The following is an 18,962-nucleotide window of genomic DNA, read 5'->3' on the forward strand; positions in this document are numbered from 1 at the left end:
AGCTTTTATATAACTAATGAAAAAAAAAAGATCTAAAATAATTGAAACATTAAATCACATAAACATGAAGTTTAAACCCGAATAAAGTGTTTAATCTTTTAGAAATCTATTATAAAATACATTTCTTTTTGTGAGCCACTGAACGTTTATTGTTTCTATGTTTTTTAAAGCTTAAAAAAATCTTGTTATAAATTTGTAGAGATTTTTGAATGTTACTTTTAGAGGTGTGACGACCCAACTTTTTAATTTACCTTACCATACGGTATTGCATAGTTGAGAATTCACCGATACTGATAATGACCAGATATATTATCGCAATAAAATTTGCTTTTATTAATTATTTTGTGTTGTAGAAAGTTTGAAAAAAAATTATCAAGTGATATTATTAAAGCCGAGAACAATAGTCAGCAAAAATAGGTATGAGAACAACTGATCCATGTAATATCGACTAATGAGTGAAAGGTACTTTAAACAGAAGCAGAATTGTTTCTATCAGGATCACAGTATTGAAGATTTAAATGCAGGCCCATATATTCTGATATTATTTTTTTGTGAATATCAAACTGACAGCCAATATTGATATCAGATCTGGATTCCGTAAAAATTCAAAAAATATCCACTGGACTTGGTTTTCAAGATTTGAAGACGTTTCGCCACCTCTCCAGGAAGCTTTCTCAATTGAATTGAGAAAGCTACGGGATGACTATGACCTGGATGACTGAGAACCTTCATCAGCATCAGATCTGGACACCCCTATGTACTCTAGAAAATATCTGTGGGATAAGAAATAAGGAACAAATAAATTTGGACTGTGATGACAAAAAGAGTAGTTAAAACAAAAATGGTTTTGAGATTATGGAAACATTTATTACTGTCTGATCTTGAAATAGTCTAAACATTTTCTAATCCAGGTCCGATAGAATTATCAAAACTATTTTCATTTGCCAAACATGAAAATGTTACTATTTTATTACTGCAGATTATTATATACGCTGTGATTTAAAGGCCTCTGAACAATTGAGGAAACCCAAATGAGAATGTTATGGCTTTATAAGCTCCAGATGGATGAATTCCCAGCATTGAGTCCAACAACAGAACACCTGTGGATATAATTCAAGGCAATGTCTAAAACACATTGCTTATTGTGCAACATGCTTGGAAAGTAAAATAAATCAAATTAAAATATGATAAAATCATTGTAGTCTTTAACAAAATGTTGTCCATCCCAAATTAACCAAATTGTTTTTTAAGCTATAAAATTAAACATTCTTAATAAATATTGTGTTGTACTTCCACTTGACATCTGGTTTAAATTTTGTTTCCGTATGATTTCTGTTTCAATTGATTTATTAGAATATTCAGACTTTTTTCTTTTATTTTGAGTAAACTAAAACAGTACAATACTATGTTAATGTTAAAATTACCACAATAAGATTAATGTATGATGTATTGTCTCATTGGTGTAAAATCAGTTTTTAAAATGATGCAGTTGAGAAACTTTCTGAGCTATAAACAAGCCCCAAGGAAGATGTTCCCTCTGGCCCCAGCCAAATCCCAACAAATATATGCATCATGAGTGTTCTTAAATGGTAGAGCAATCATAGTTATTAATAGTGGTCAAAAGGTTACTAGATATATACATATATAAATGCCTCTGTGTGTATTTTATTATAAATTATATTGATATAATCAATATATGGGCTAGTATGAATAGTACGCTTGCACTGGTTTGAGTTAAAACTTCCTTCTGCACCAGCACCTCCCACTTCTTCAGGCCTAAAAGCTCAACAGCAGTGAGTGGTGGGGGGGGGACGCAAGGCTGCTAGATAGTTCCATTTAGAAAACCCCCGCTGATAATAGAAGTCTTCAGTCTCTGTCACTCTCTCCAGTGTGTCTTGCTCACCCGCGCTCTTCCTCCACCACTGCTTCATAATGGCTTTTCTCCCTGCCGGCTTTACTGACTCGCCACTGTACAGCATCACAATATAGCTTGGCTTTGGAAAGATTAATGCAAATATCATAAAAGTCTTTAACCAAATTAGAAATTTATTCATGAGTTATTTATTGCTGTGATAAACATTCTTGTGCTAGTCAAGGGCACGAAAAGGATACTTGTTACCTCTTGTTTTTAAAATGAAATTTGACAATTTTTCGACATCTTAATTTATTAGATTTGTTTTAAGGGGAAAAAAGAATGCTATACAAAACTGTAAAGTAAATTAATCATTCTTTTCTAACAGCGTTACTGATAGAAGATATCATATTTTTTATCCTAACTTCTTCCCACTTTCTTTTAATAATTTTCTCTTACAATAACAAAAGGAGCTTTTGTGAGACCAGTTTACTGGGCTAACGGGTCCAAGTGGAAAACTGAGTCAGACTTGTTTTAAACCACATGTGAAAATGGTAAACAATAGTGTCCTAAAGTAAAAGTACAGATATTTTGTAAAATTACTGTTGTAAAATGTAAATGAAATAAAAGTAAATAGTATCTTTTAGCAACTTTACTTTATCCAAAAGAGGAGATATTGGTTTGAGTCACTGTTGCCACCCTCTGGTTTAAGAGGGAGCTGCTTGTTCCGCCAAATAGTCCTATCTCAAAATGTCAACAAATCCTTTATACAATTCCTTTATCAAGGATTATGGTCTGGGTCATCACTGAAATGTAATGAATTGTTCTTTGACATTAGGTACACCTCTGCTGAAACATTTAGTTAAAATTCGTACTTAACTTTTCAAGTAATGCTAACAAATAAACAAAGAGAATATTAAATAAATTATATATATATATATATATATATATATATATATATATATATATATATATATATATATATATATATATATATATATATATATATATATATATATATATATATATATATATATATATATAGCTGCTCCCTACATAGTGCTGTCACCTGGGAGCATGAGCAGAGCTAAAGACTCAACCAGCCAGTGGTTATATGTCTTAGGAAAAAACACAATAAAGGGTATTTTAAGTGATCATGTTCGAGCAATTTGTAGGCTCTCAATACAATATCATGTGGTGTGGCCCACTTGGAAATAAACAAACAATATTCGTTAGATTTACTTTCCTTTTATTTTCAAAATAATGTCTCAATATTAATGTTTTTATTAATAGGTGAAATAAATAACAGAAGAAATTTTAGTCTTGAAAACCATACCCTTTCCCTAAACCAAAGGTAACCAATTACAAATCAGTAGGGTCCGAATACAGACAAAAGTCTGGAGACATTTTTAATTATAATCTGTTACTTTGAATAGAATTTAACACTGAACTAAAAAACATGTTTCCATGCATCCATGTTATACATTGAATTTTTTAACTAAAACAATATGAAAAAAAAATAGAATATTTTTCTATTTTAAAATCTAAAGTGTTTTTGGAGTAGAGAACAGCAATCGTTCAGTTTGGTATATAGACAATTTCCTGACTCACATATTTTATAAAACACCTGAACTGACTGTTTGTTTTTTTTATTCTTTTTGTGGCTTAATGAGAGAAGTGGGCTTTAGGCTGACCTGCAAGGCTTTTAAACCTGGGTTTGAATGGCGACAAAGCCATTCTAAAGCACATATCATGGAGCTCATTCGTGAGCCTGGATAAATGTTTATTTTTGATTATGTTCATAGTGGAGAATCTTGCTTCAGGTTGAGCCAAACATAACTCAAAATGTACAGGGTCATCTTCAAGCACACCATTTCACATTTCGTTAACCAGTTCACCGCTCTTCTTCCAGCATTCTATAGTTTCTCTGCTCCCTTTTACTCACCGTCTTCTCCTACTTTCCCATCACCCAGCTTGCCACAGGTTTACCTGCTGTGTCTAAAACTAGCTCACCACAGCGAACCTGACTGACAGCTCATTGGCTAATTTGTATCACGTGTAGCCTGGTGCTGGCCCTCTGCAAAGCTTTACCATATTAACAGGAGAAGCGGTGCAAGTGAAGTTAGACACTTAGACACGGACAACATGCAGTAATTTATACATGTCTTAAATCAAGTTGGGTCCAGATTAGCCAGCATGTGGGTCCGGATCCGGATCGTGTTCTGCTAATCTGTGACCTCTGCCCTAAACCAATTATGGTTTCAACCTCTAAACATTTGTATCCATAGGGACCAGAATTTGGTCCGGACAGGAACAGTCAGTTTCCAAAATGTGCTATGATTTATGGAATATGGTCCCCACAATGTCAGAAAAAAATGTAGCCACCAGTCCCCCCTTTGTTAGGTAAACAAAAATATTCTGAGCAATGAAAACGTTTGGCAATAAATCTATGGCAGCTGTGCCCCCAGAGGCTTGCATCTGCTCCAGTTTGGCAAAAACACACTCATGCACTTGCTATAATGCATACATACACCTGCCAGCTACACCTTCTGCTACAGTAGAGCTGTCTGTCCAGTTTGGAAAACCTTGGCTTTGTGGCTTCTCCTTACTTTGTTGATAGATTTCGAGTTTCGAATCAAATTTTTGCTTGTCAGAACTTGCATCTGTTTAGAACTGCTTTCTAGATTTGTTACATTTGACAAATACATTTAGATAAAAAGGTTAAAGTATAAATGTGAGTCTCAATCCTTCAGTTCCTTGTGTGGCTATGGCTGGATTAAGAATTTCCACATTGACCTTAGAGAGTTATCCATTTTTCAGCTCTTTGCTGCTCTTTATCATATTGTGATCATAATGAATGACTGTAGCAATTTGCTCTCTTTCTCTAGGTCCGAATATTTCCCTACCTCATTGGTCGGGAGTCTGCCTTTGCAGATAACTTAAAATGGATGGCGTGTGCTAACAAAGGTGGGATCTTACCTTTTTCTCCTCATGGCCAATTCTAGCATGTTTCTAAAAGAGAACTATTTCTCTTTTATCAATATTATCAATAAGTTTGTCAGTGGCCATTAGCATTAGCACTAACACATGACAGTAGGCAGTTGGTTGCAGTTGCCCTAACAACATGTCATGTTATTACATCTTTACCCCAGGCTGAAAGAATGACCAAAATACAAATGCGTAAGAGGTTTTAAATGTTGTCACTTTTCCCTAGGTTCTATATTTAGCTATGAGGTGCATGGCAGACAGAGACTGTCTGGCTCCATTCCCTCAGGTGCTCTAGATAATACAATCGAGTCACACAGAAGTTGTATGTGTGTATTCATCTGTAGGTCTGCACTAATGACCACGGAGCCAAAGCATTGTGCAGAAGTGGTATCAGAGCGGCCATCCATCTAGTTTCAGGGTATTGGTCTTAGTGAAGAAACAACTGTACTTGAATGTGTGTCATGTTGTACAAATTTGTGTGAATACAAGTTTATTATACAGTCCAGTTTGTATTCTTTTTATATTTTACATGACAGTTTAGAAGTTTTGGTTCTACTAATGTCTGGTTTGGTTATTTCAATAAGTAGTGTAACAAGAAAATACAAGTTTGTTAGCTCAAAATTTAAGTCAACTCTTGACTTGACTTGAAAACTGTATCTTACTTTTAAAAGGACAGCCGTGTTCTTTGTCAAGCCAGTGGCATTTACTCAAAGTAATAGAGAGAGTGGTAATGCTTCAAAGGTCCCAAAGTTGAGAGAAAGGCAAGCCTGAAAGAAACTGGTCTTTGGTCATTTAAGGATTATTATTACATTTATTTCAGGATTTTATTTCAAAGAATCGATATTTGTGGCCATTTGATTTTAAATTTAAAAAACAAATATTGAAATTAAAATATAAAGCATTTTTTCTTTCCTATTTGTATTTATTTTTGTATGTCAGTTTTTATTTTTCTATTTTAAAACTAAATTCTAAGAGCCGCCTTAATTTCTAATACCATTTCTAAAAGGAATATCAGATTATCAGAAATTATACTGGTGGCAGACACAAAATGCATTGTACGTTATGGTATAATAATTTAAAACATTTAAGTTCTCACAAAAATATGTAAGTATCTAAATATGTATCAAATTTTTATTCATACATGTACATATTGGGGGTATATAAAGCTATTATTTTCATTCTGTTTCATTATTTATTTAATAGGAACAGTGCATATTAATGAACGTCTACAACATAGGCTGAATATGGCAGATTGTAGCACTTGCAGATGTGCTAATTTACATTTGCAGTCGTTAGGCAGGTGACCAAGAAAAAAAAAGAGATAAGACATTTGTTGAACAAACCTTAAAACTAGAGTTTGTTTGTTCACTAAGTGAATGTGAAATCAGAAATGTAAAGGCATTGTATTTTCTTGATCTGTTACAGGGTTCTAATTCCTATTTAGTTATTCTAATTCAATGTATAGAAATAAGTAGTAAGTCTTGCATAATGGTCCATGTGTTAGTTAGTTACATTTGCTTTAAATTTAGCTGGTTGCTACTAAATCAATCACACTTTAGCTGTTGTTTTTAACATCTACAAATATTATATTAAGTTCATTTATTTATTTTATTTCACTCAAATTTCTACAGTATATTACATCACACCATTGCCATATTCTTTTAAAGTAACCTTTAGTCCTTTCTTTTTATACTGTGATGCATATTTTACTCCCACTTCATCATCTTCATGTGTAAGGACACCTTGTGAGTTTCTGCTTACATATACATTGTATGCCAAACCAAGGTCCTTTAAAAATTGCTCCTCTGCCTTCACAATTTCTGGGCCACATTGTGTCTGTCTAGTCCATGCCACAGGTGTGCTGTGTCACTAAGAGCAGAGACCATGATTAATTTTTTTCTTCTGGCCAGCTCATCTCACTGGCCCAGTAGCTCAGCCTGAAGGACAACCTCAGCCTTTCACAGGGACTAGTCTCTCATAGCTTTCTACTTTGATGAATGATACATTTAAGATAAGACAGTCTATTTTTTATTTAATGTAACTCTGTGTATGAATATGTCTCCTGTTGCCAAACTTTCTGGTTTAAAAAAAAAGCAAAAAAATAGAAATCCACACTTTCATCTGTTCTTTTTTAGATCAAATTTAGTCAAGTGCTGTTGTGAAGCCATATTGGTTACGGTTACATTTCAGAGATTTTTCAAATTTTTATTTTTCAATTTACTTTATTTTTATCACAAATAAAGATTCAGACTTGGTTGTTAGTTGATAGAATGTTAAAGTTGGTATTTTTTTCTTTAGGTGTGAAGACTTTTTTCCCCCTAAAGCGTAAAGATTTTGCTTTGAAATAATGACCCTAAATTTATTATTTTTTATGAAAGGTGCTTTGTGGCCTTGCTTGCATCGGAGGAGGCCGTTTGGCACTTTCCTGCTTTCCTTTTTTGTTTGATTGGAAATTTATTGTTATTGAGCTGCTTCATATGCCTTGTTTCTGTCTAACTGTTGCCAGATATTATCATACTTGCAGCTTTCTTTTCTCCTGGTGAGAGAACAATATTCACTCCTCCACATGTACATTAGTAGCATAATGATGGCATTACCGCTCAAGGAAATGGCACAGCATTTGGCTTTACTGAGAATAGATTTTGCATCCCATTTATGTACCATTTAATCATTCACGAACCCATGCTGGTTTGCTCCGACTTAAAAATTCTTTTGCTATCTTTAATACATATATTCAGTTTTGTCTACCAAGCACATCTCTACTGCCCTCTGTACTCAGCTTTGTGACCACGATATGTTAAGTATTAGAAAATGTTTATTGAATAACACTGAATGAAGTCTGATGTAACTTAGGTTTGAACATGCATAGACATTTACTCTTAATCCATTTTTGTTTTACAACACTGAATAAAAAGAGACTAATAATAAAGTTTTAAGATAAAAATTTCTTAAACAAGCCAGTAAAACTATTTCTGCATGTTTAAGTTTCAATCTTATTTTATTCAAATGCTTTCAGTCCAGCTGATGGTTTTTATTTTAATATGTACTGCACCAAACAGACAAGGCTCTATTCTTTTTCTAAAAATATTGGTATTTTCAGAGCAGACATGCCATGCTTGTCATGGTTTTGGTTCTATTGTGCTTTACTTTGCCCCATGTTTCCTAGTTGTATTGGTTTATTTCCTGTTTTGTTGTAATTTCTAGATTTATGTTAGTTCTCGGGTTTTTCTGTTGTCCTCTGTTGCCCTCTTGTGTGTGTGAGTGTGTTCCTTTCCCCTTGGCTCCCTCGTTGTCTCCTCTCACACCTGCTCCTCATCTGCTCGTTAGCCCTGTCTTTGTCTCAGTCAGCTAAATATTCTATCCTTTTGCTGTCACTCCTTGTTGGTTCCTTGTCGTTGCTGCTTTCTCAATGCTGTTCTCTTCCTATCTCGTCTCTCCCTGGCTCCTCGTGATTATTTTACCCTGATGTCTCCATTGTTCTGGTTTGCGTTACATATTAAGTTGGTCCACAAACACCAACTAAAACGTGACAATGCTAAAGTCAAAGTATTGCTAAAAAGTAATCAAAAAGTTTATTAAAAGATGCATTTTTTAATCAAAATACATATAACTGGTTATTTACATGATATAAACATTAAGATAAAAAGCTTTCAGGATTAACACATGTACAATACAATAACAAAAGTATTCTGAACAAATTAAATGAAAATTTGTTTGGTTTAATATATGTATCTATATAATGTCAGCTATTCTGACCAATACTCAACTAGGCACAAAAAACATTTACCAGATTAAACTTAAAATAAAGCAAACAGGAACCCATTCAGGAGTGGAAACGGGAACCTTTATGGAAGAGAGACCGGGTTAGTGGATAATGCCTTGAAGAGTGGTGACTTCACTGCTAGCTCTGCCGCAGGACTGAAAAAGGGTCACAGTTAAGCGGTTTGAATCAGGAGGAGATTTTTTTAGGGAAAGACAAGAAACAATATTAAGAGGGCAAAATCCTGGTCATTGTCCAGAAATCAGAAATTTTAACCCCAGCAAAGGCATGGAATCCATGAGACAAAAGCAAAGTCAGACAGTAACTGGTTTGAGCTCTGGTTATAGTGGAATGGGAGCAGGTGGTAAGCATGAGCAGATAAGGAGGGGAGGAGTTGCACAGGTGGTAAGAATGAGTGATAATGATGCCAGGAGCGGAGCTGCGTGTAAAGAAAGCAGTTACTTTGCCATAATCATTCAACATTGTACTGCAGGTATAGGAGTTTGCTGAGCTCTGAGAAATTATGTAACTTTTGCCACATGTTGTATATGTAAGAAATATGTATTCTAAAAATTTTCAGATCCCAAAGAAAATGGTTATCAATTTTGGAGATGATAAACTATGCATAAAGCAGCATTAGATAAGTGTGCAGTGTAAATTTCTTTTTGAAAAAGAATATTTGCTTCCAGGAACTCAGTCACAATATACATAGACAAACTGATTGAGATGACTGGAAATTCCTCACTACTGGACTAAGGATATTTTTTTCAAGCTACTCCAATTTCTGTTTTTGCCTTGCAGGCTATTTCACTCAAATTTCTACTCTGGCGGACGTTCAAGAGAACGTAATGGAGTATCTCCATGTTTTGAGCCGTCCCAAGGTCATTGACCAGGAGCATGACACAGTGTGGACTGAGGCATACATTGACAGCACTGTGAGTCGATCCTTCTATTATCCTTCTCCTGTTTTTTATTTTGCTTTGTATGTTGAGTGTTGGTAGACAGGAGCTTGTGATGAACAAGGGAGAAGTTTATTAATTAAAAACAGAAAATTAGCAGAACTAACAACGAAGAAAAGGACATTGAGCACAGGCACTCTAACAAGACGAACCAGTAGAATCGACATCAAGAAAGCTGTTGTCTAAATCACAAACTGGCCCCTAAAGTCTTCCACCAAAGCACCAACCCTCCATTTGTGATTTCCCGCAGAGGGACCGCCACATTAAGGGCCGTCCCAAAGCATGTAGTAGGTTGGGTGAATGGAAGTTTCAGGCCTTACAGAGCAAAGCTGTATGATTGTGGACTCGCTGGACTTTGGCAGTGGATGTAAGGTCAGACTAATCATGGAGCAAACACCTGCTTTTAAATATAATCTTTGCTGGTTTGCTGCATCTTCATCTACTTAAAAGAAAATCACAGGTTCGGCAAAAAACAAAAAAGGTGTCATTAATTCCAAAAGGGAAGGTCTTCTTTGAGATTATTCTATTTGGCTTTCTCTTTAAATTATCCTAAATTTCTAAATTTGGAAATCTAAATTTTCTTTAAGAAAGGAGAAAATGTCAAATTTCCTGTCAACCTGTTTAACTTGAAAGCAAAGTGGGGGACAACTTCATTCAGGTACGAAATTCATCTTGGCATCTATGAACCAAGGTGGAGGGGCATACTTAAATTAATGAGTATAAAAAGAATTACAATGTGATGAAAAGACATTTTATGCCAAACACCCAAGGAGCGACACACTTTAATTTAATTAGAATAGAATACACTTTTATGGTCTCAGAGAATGTCAAAAGTATTGTCAATACATATTTTGATTATGTTTGTATTAGTGTTAATGGAAAAAAAACTTTAGCATTTCAATAGTGAATGCAATATAACTGATAAGAAATACTTTGATTCACACACAGTAAGATAGCTGAAAATGTGTCTCTTGGTGCCTGTGTACCAGCATGTGAAAGTGTCTGCTTGTATGTTTAGCAGATGGAACCATTCAGTAAATGAGCCTCTTGTGAACATTTGGGAGCATTGTAACTTGAGCAGTCCATTGACCCTATATAGTATGCATAAAGTAGACAATTGCATTTCATTACATAAACGTTCATGAAATTGCATAAAAACCTTAGATCCTTTCATCTTGCTTTATTGTTCAGACACATCACCATTACACAAAAAATAACCAAAAAGAAAAGAAAGTGACAATTTGTACACCACATGGTTGGTGGCAATAAATTGGCAAATAAAGATCAAGGCAAGTGCTTGATTTTCCCATTTGCCATTTTGTACTTTTAAGGTTTTTCGTAATTTTGTGCTTATCATTTATAAAATGGGGATCATCTGCTACAGTTTTTTTTTTTTATCCCATCATCACAATACATTTTTATCAGGCTTAGTGATATTTTGTACATGTTTTCTCAATAGAGTATATGTATAAAATAGTAATATGAGTCTAATGAATCACATCCTAAACCAGAAGGTCACTTACAAAAATATTGGTTTCAAGGTAAAATTTTCCCTATCATTTATCAGTTCAGTCAATATAAATAATTATTAACAGAGAAAATTTGACATAATTTGCATTGCTTATGAACATAGGTATTTGTTTCTTTATGGGTAAATACAGTGCCTTGTGAAAGTATTTGGCCCCCTTGATCTTTTCGACCTTTTGTTAATTTCAGGCTTCAGACATAGTTATAACATATTTTTTTATGAAGAATCCACAAGTGAAACACAATCTTGAGGCTTGATAAAATTTATTATGAAATTTGTTAAACTTTCTCAATAAATAAAAAACTGAAGGACTCGCAGAAAAATTCTGGAATAAAACCTGTTGGAGTCTGCAGAATACCTGAGACTGGAACGGAGATTTATCTACCAACAAAAAAATGATCCCGAACCTAGAACAAAACTACCAATAAATGGTTCACAAATAAACATATCCAGGTGTTGTAATGACCAAGTCAATGTCCAGCCTTGAATCCAATTGAGAATCTGTAGAAAAAACTGAAAACTGATGTTCACAAGTGCTCTCCACCCAACATCACTGAGCTAGAGCTTTTTTTCATCATTGTGTGCAATGATAGAGACATACACCAAGCGACTTACAGCTGGAATTGCAGCAAAAGGTGGCACTTTAAAGTAGTAACTCAAGGGGGCTTAATAATTTTTCAAACCTAATTTTCAGTTTTTTTATGTTAAAAAAATTTAGATATCAAATAAATTTTATTCCACTTCATGATTGTGTCCCACTTGTTGATTCTTCACAAAGAAATATAATTTTATGTCTTTACTAGGGTTGTCACGATACTAAACTTTTCAACTCGATACCGATACTAAGGAAAATATTCGATACTCGATACCATTTTCGATACCACAAGGATAAAAAAAAAGACTCCAAAATTCTACAGAAATATTTTCATTAATAAATAAAATACAATAAATAAATACAATAAAGGTTGTATGCTGTGCACAATATTAGGCAAGCTTGCTAAAAAACGTATAAAATTAAAATTAAGTGTTTCTTCCTTGGCTATGCTTTGCACTCATAGCAATGACACTAGCCGAACCGGTTAAGAAACAAAAATAATTCTCAGCAGCTGCACCTCTTACAAAAAAAAAAGCCTGAAACTGAAAAGTTGACAGAATTATTCAATCACAGTGTTCTGAAAGTCCATTGTCCTCTATTCTGCACTTTAGATGAATGAGTGGCTTAGGTGCCACTGGTGGTGGCACTGTATCGATAGTTTTAAAAACGAGTATTGTATCCGGATACAACGTTTCAGTATCAATACTTTTTTGACAACCCTAGTCTTTACGTTTGCAGCCGTAAATATAGCAAAAGGTTTAAAAGTTCAAGAGGGCCGCCTACTGTCGCAAGGCACTTTATGTTAAGATAAAACAATATGGATACACATGTGGTATGGGAGTAATTGACCAAGAGGATTACATACATATTCATACAACATACAAAGACATACAACAGGACAAGCTAATAATAAAAACAACAAGAATCAAACAATGGATGTTGCAGTTGAGTACAGCACAGGCAGTAAAGGGGTACAGAGTAAGTCCTAGGGTAGGAGATACTCTTTGAAGAACTGGTTCCTCAATATATATTTTTTTTAATACAGTAGATAGGTAAGGTCTTGTTCATCTGTCCAATGGTGAGTCATTTTTCAATTCAAGGAAAAACATAAGAAAATAGTCTGAATTGACTGGAAGGTTTTGTAGAAAGTGCTAGCTGTTAACCTCTTTAAGAATGGATTGACCAATTTGTGATATTCAAACAGATGAGGGTGTTCCATTAAGCTTTTTCTAGGCTATTATCATTTACTTGAATTTTATTCTTGTAACACAGAGTTGCCAATGGACCTCAGCAAATAGTGGATGATGTGTCCACTTTAGGCTGATTTAACATCAGATACACTTGATCAGTCAAGCAGGATAGTTATGGATAGACTTGGACTTGGTTGCCACTGTGGCTTCTTTTAAGGCTTCTGTCACCCGCAATAGAGTGGTTTCAGTCAACACCTTTGAACCCAGATAGTGTTGGGTCAAGGACAATTTTGTTGTGAGAGTTATTCAGTGACCTGCATGAAGACAGCCCTTTCAGTGGTTTTAGATAAAAATGGGCGGAGGGCACTTATAGTTCTTCATGTGAATTGGTGGGGGATAAAGTTTTTTGAGGAGTGGTGTTACCCAAGCGTGTTTGTGTGTAGTAGGAAATATTCCCAATGCAGGTAAAGGTTATTCATGTGTGACTGTTGCAGTTACCATAAAATCCAAGTAAGGGTTAAATAGTTTGCACAGGGTCCATGGGCATAAATTCAGACCATTTTGGGATAGTTTGAATGTGAAAAGTTTAGTAAACTGCTTGATGTCAGACAGGTTAGGATGGTGGAGATGTTGGTTTAAGTGGAGCGTTGAACTTGGAATGAACTGTCTATGTATCAGCAGTTCTGATAATATCAATGTAGAAAGAGTTTTTGGCATCAGTGGCAGAGAATAATGACATGATTGTCTGGAATTTTGTTAGATCTTCAGATTTGTGTCTCTTGTCCCCAGGTCTGTGATTGTAGCACACTGACAATATGTTATCATTGGGTAAAACTGAGGTTATCAAACAGGTTTTTTTAAGTAGAGGACAACAGTAGGGAAAGATAAGGGGCAAAAATAGAAGTAAACTAAAATACAAAATTAGGCACAATGTATATTTGTAATCATGAAGTATTTAAGCAATTAAAAACATAGATTATGCACATGTAGAAGAAATTATTTTAAGACAAAAAAATGTTCTCACCAATTTCTCACTAGATTTAAGGGGTTTCATGCTCCTGTTAAAAACAATCTTGAACATTAAATTGAAATTAAATTAGTAAAACTGTGTGTCTTCACTGTTCTCATATTATACTCCTTATCTGACAATCATTTTCTTTTATTTCTCTTCATTATTATTGATTTTTCTTTTCTAATTCGCTTACTAAGCCTCAACAGTCTAAATATTCCCTGTATGCCAACCCTCAGTGCCAGAAAGCTTTTGTTTCTTACGGTAACTCTTTTAAAGTTACTGCCTTTATGAACATGAGTGACTTTCAAACACTAACACTCTGTTCAGTAAAAAAGTGCATTATACGTAAGGCTTTCTGACACTTATCCATGAATGTTTTTGACCCTCTCTCTCTCCTCCCCCTCCTCCTTCCTTCTGTAAACCGCTGTCCTTAAGCTTCCCCAAGCACAAAAGGTAAAACATCCTGTTTGAGGCCATCGTTATGCTGTGTTTTGTCAGGAGCTTCTGTATGTTAATGGGCATTTCATGCATGCAGGTTGTGGTTTCAAATATCTGTGAGATGTTGCAGATGGTGCATTGTTTGGGATAACAAACTGTCATCCTCATGACATTATTTCGTTTGGTACTTGTATGCTGTTTGTCAAGTTAATTGCTCAAGTCTTGCATCTTGGAAGTCTTTTTTTCCCCCGTATTGCTCTCTTTTGCATGTGAGATTAAACAAACACGTCTGTTCACACAATCACTCATCAGTGATGATGTTAGCTGTGCTCTGGGAGTATTTCCATGCCGGCAGTTTGGTCATCTGTGTAATTGCAGGGTTACATTTCTGTCTTCAGGGGTTTTTGTGCCTTCAATATTTTGTCATTCGTTTTGTTGTTCTCTCAAGTTAACTGTTTCATTGTGTTCTGGGTGAATATCCAGTAATTCATAATGACTATGCAATTCTGATGTATTTTATTATTTTCTGTATTTTCTGTGATTTATATATTTTTTGAAAGGAATTAAAATATGCTCTGTATTCATTATAGTGATAATGACAGGACAAAGGAGAGATTTGTCTTCTTACCAGCTGGAGCTGGGCAATGAGTTGTGTCATTGGACAGGTGGAAGGGCAGAGATCTTACAAAGGGTTGTTAAAATCATGATTCTGCGCTGACTTACAATGAAGTGCTTCTGTTCAAATGGGATGGATTGATGGGCTTTCACATTTTTGACTAAAACTTCACCTAACAATACACTATCCCAGATTTTAACTCTCATATATTGATTAGACACTTGCAGCAGCTTGGCTATAGCGTCAAATAATAGTTTTAGTTTTGATTTGTGATTCACATTAGTGCTTTGTGTTCTGTTGCATAACCTTTTCATATGCCGGGTCATACTATGCTCCACATCTTTTTTGTTGTTGATCTCTATCATTTTATTTGGCTCTCTCTTTAACATGTTCCTCTACCACCTCTTTACTCCCTCATGCATTGCCTTTTAGCTTCATTGATTGTTCTCTGGCTCATTTGGCTTTGTGTCCCTGTCTTTAAAATGATCTCATGCTGTATTTTGCAGAGGATTTAAGGCTTGTGAGAACAGGGTGCGTCACTGGGTGTTTTAGGATAATGCATTATTAAATAAATTAGCATAACATTATGAAGTTAAAATAAATATAAAATAAATAAATATAACTGTTTGTCTCTTTTTCTGGTATCTATTACTGGGAGTGATATATTTGCAGCTGGTGAACATTTTGTATTTAAAATTAATGTGGTAGAGGCAAGTAAAAAAGTTTCAGAAAAATCCTCCAACTCTGTTCTGTTCGTGGCATAATTTCCAGCATTCCAGCGCTCCATCTCTATGCTTCAGTATTGGAAGGCTAGGTCTGGTTAAAGTTGTGTTCCGGTTTACGGAGTGCTTCCTTCAAAGGACCTGGCCCACGCACACAGGGTCCTTATGCAGACCTCAGCAACAACAACAAAAGACGGATGTCATCAGCTTTGAATTTGGATGGTCTAGCCTTCAGAAGTCTTCCTGCCCTTACCTCAGCATTACTTTGTTTGCATGAGCCACAGATCTATGATTTATGTAGCCCTAATACAGGATAAATATATTTCTGTGTGTGTGGCCTATTTTTGTTACCTTGTGGTGGCAATTTCCCAGGAGTATTCTACATTTTGGGGACTTATAGGTACTTGTTGGGACCAACGACTGGTCTCCATTAGCAGAAGTTCCCTTCTTTGGGTGGGGTTTAGGTTAAGGACGAAGGTGTAAATTGAGTTAAGCTTAGGTTTAGGGTTAGATGTGTGTTGGTTATGGTTAGGATTAGGTTAAAGGGCTCATTACGCATTGAAATTTGAGGTGAAAAACCAAGATGCTCGTCACAGCGTCTGCAGCATTTATTCTCTGTGCAGCTTTCCACCATTCTGGTTGGCTCTTGAGGGGCATATTCAGCGCAAACAGCAAGCTGACAACACCAAATTACATGAGGAAGTAGAAAAAGTGTGACAGCAATGTTTTTCTTGGAGTTTTTCCACAATCTGTAGATAATGTCGACATTTATGAGTGAAATCAGGTGAATTCTGTAGATGTTTAGATGTGTAAACCCTCGCCAGTAGTGCTGCTCACCAGATTTTTTGCCAGGTTCCCTCTTAGCACTGAAATATTTTCCTATGTGCAAACAGAATTTCCTTGTTGATGCATCAACCATAAACCAAGCTTCAGGATCTGAGTTAGATCATAGAACTGATTCGGAAATTAATGAAGGTCAATGGAAAGTCCCCACAAGGATGGTGTGACACAATCTCCATATTTAGTCTTACAGAAATGCAATAGGAAGTGGATTGTTAGCAATATAATAGAAGTTAAGGTAAAACCAATGTTAAATCTGCTTTGACCTGCAGTGAATAATGGGATATGATGGGACACTATTCAAATTAGCTAAAGGGGGGATGCATTGGGCTTAGAAATGTGGCCTTCAAAGGATGCAGCCGCTGAATTGGGATACACCCTAAGATAGCTGTCCTGATCAAAACAGCATAAGGGATTCCCAAACAGCCCTGGCACTCATATTTCTTGATATAGACAACTTTGGTGGTAATTCTCAAAATTTGTCTGGCATCTACATAATTTTTTTCACATGGGGTAAGTTTCATTTTAAATGATCTGCTACTTACACTTTGGTGGCAAATAGCACAACACATTTTCAGGAGTCAAGATGAATTCATGTCTTGGAGGGGTCAGAGATGATGGTAGTAGAAGGGAAAATAAACGTTAAAGCAATTGGTAGTTTGAGTCAGAGAGGTATGTTTTTTTTTATAAGGAGTTATAAATAGTAGATTAAACACTGAAACCTACAAATGCAAAGGTGTGTCCGGTTAAATTTCTGTGTAACATGAATTATAAACACTTTCATGGATTATTACAAAAGACTTTTAGTTTCAAGGGGAAGTGTTACCATTAATTAAAGAGGATTTAGGCCCCGTCCACACGAAGACGAACCCTGGCCTAAACGCACAAATTTTTCACCAAACCAGCCTCTCATCCACACGAAGCCGGCGTTTCGGGGGTCTGTAAACGATCATTTTTTTATTCACCCTTCAGAGTGGGAAGATTCTGAAACGCCGTTTTCGCGTTTCCATCTTTACACCCTAACCGCATTTTTTTTTTACACGCATGCGTCATAGCGTCGCCTCTAAACACGCAAGCGCGACACATCACAACAACAATGGCGCCGTTGCTGCTAATGCTACTCACCCTGCTGTCGGGCTGGTCGGGCTTACAACAGAATCTTCTTCTTCTGGAATATCTCCAGGAAGAACAGAGCAATATCGACCACATAGTTCAGCACCTGAATTTGACTTAACCACGAAAATGGACCCGCAGGGCAACCATGTATAAATATTAGTGCGCATGCCCTACATTTCGTCGCTTATTTTTGCTTTGGCACCACAGCGCCACTTACAGGCCTGGCATACATTTTGCAGCGTTTTCATGCATTTGTGTGGACGCTCACATTTATTTTACGTCTCCGTCTTTACGGCAAACGTTTTGGAAAATATCAGCGTTTCGTGTTTGTTTTGACTTCGTGTGGACGGGGCCTTAGAAGTTTCATGGATATTCCCAAATCACCTGTGGAGTAAATGTATATGCTTAGTCTATGCCAGTTCTTTTTGGCTGTGGAGCTTGCTGTTAGGTCTTTTACAGAAGCCAACAGGGAAGGTTTTATCTTTGATGCTTTGTGCTGAGCAAAGTCATTAAACCTTGTCTCCAAGGCAACAAGGGTCACTTCCTCTACCAGTACACAATTTGTCATACTAACCTAGATTATGCTTTCCAATGAAATACAGAACACTGATTAGGAATTGCATTTGAACTCTCAAACGATGTAAATGTGTCATAGGAGTGAAAAAACATTGAGCCATACTGGTTGTTTTTAGGCCTCCAAGCCTTTACAATGGGAACTACTTACACCTGTCATTTACTCTGTCCGGATAAATGCCTAGAGATGGTAGTGTCGGAAAATAACTCAACAAGTTTAAAAGTCAAGAGGGATGCCCCCTTTAAGGGTAAAACAGTTTTGAATGCCTGTACATGTAAATATCATCTCTCCAAATAATCTATAATATTTAGAAACTAAATATATGAGATAATTGATATCCAAACCCTTTATTTATTTCTGGGACTTGTTTTTACATGAACGCTGAATTTTAATTTCTTACAAAAGTAGGTTGTGAACACCCTCTGTCAATGATATATTTTCCTGCTTTCCTGCTTTGTTCTCTTGTTTTTTCTACAGACCATCATGTGTACTTTCCCTCAAACAGCTTAGGAAGGTTAGACTTTTAGAAAGTGTTGTTATACCATAATGGATAACTGGTAGATTAATGTTCATGTGCAGAGAGTACTCCATGAAGGAACTGCTTGCCACTCTAGTGATATATGACCCAATAGACCCCTGCTTGGAAATAGATTTTGTATTTTTAGATGATACTTTGCTCGTTCCTCCTGTCCTTTGATCGATCACATTCTCCAGCAGCAAGGCCATCCATTGTCACAACAGCCGTACTTAGGTACGCTTTGTTCTCTCTTTG

General features: G+C 35.7%; 1 protein-coding gene across 2 annotated transcripts in view; it reads left to right on the forward strand.

Annotated features, from left to right (window-relative positions):
- cacna2d3a (calcium channel, voltage-dependent, alpha 2/delta subunit 3a) overlaps window positions 1-18,962 on the forward strand; it is a 168,215-nt gene that overhangs the window by 91,825 nt on the left and 57,428 nt on the right. Inside the window, exons 11-13 of one of the 2 annotated variants that reach the window (XM_038286305.1) lie at window positions 4,741-4,819; window positions 9,402-9,535; window positions 14,320-14,337. In XM_038286305.1, the coding sequence (XP_038142233.1) occupies window positions 4,741-4,819; window positions 9,402-9,535; window positions 14,320-14,337 (231 nt within the window). The remainder of the gene's footprint in view (window positions 1-4,740; window positions 4,820-9,401; window positions 9,536-14,319; window positions 14,338-18,962) is intronic. The other variant, XM_038286306.1, reaches the window with a different exon arrangement.

This window comes from Cyprinodon tularosa, unplaced genomic scaffold (assembly GCF_016077235.1).
Source record: "Cyprinodon tularosa strain WSP-4 unplaced genomic scaffold, ASM1607723v1 ctg223, whole genome shotgun sequence".
Taxonomy (NCBI): Eukaryota; Metazoa; Chordata; class Actinopteri; order Cyprinodontiformes; family Cyprinodontidae; genus Cyprinodon; species Cyprinodon tularosa.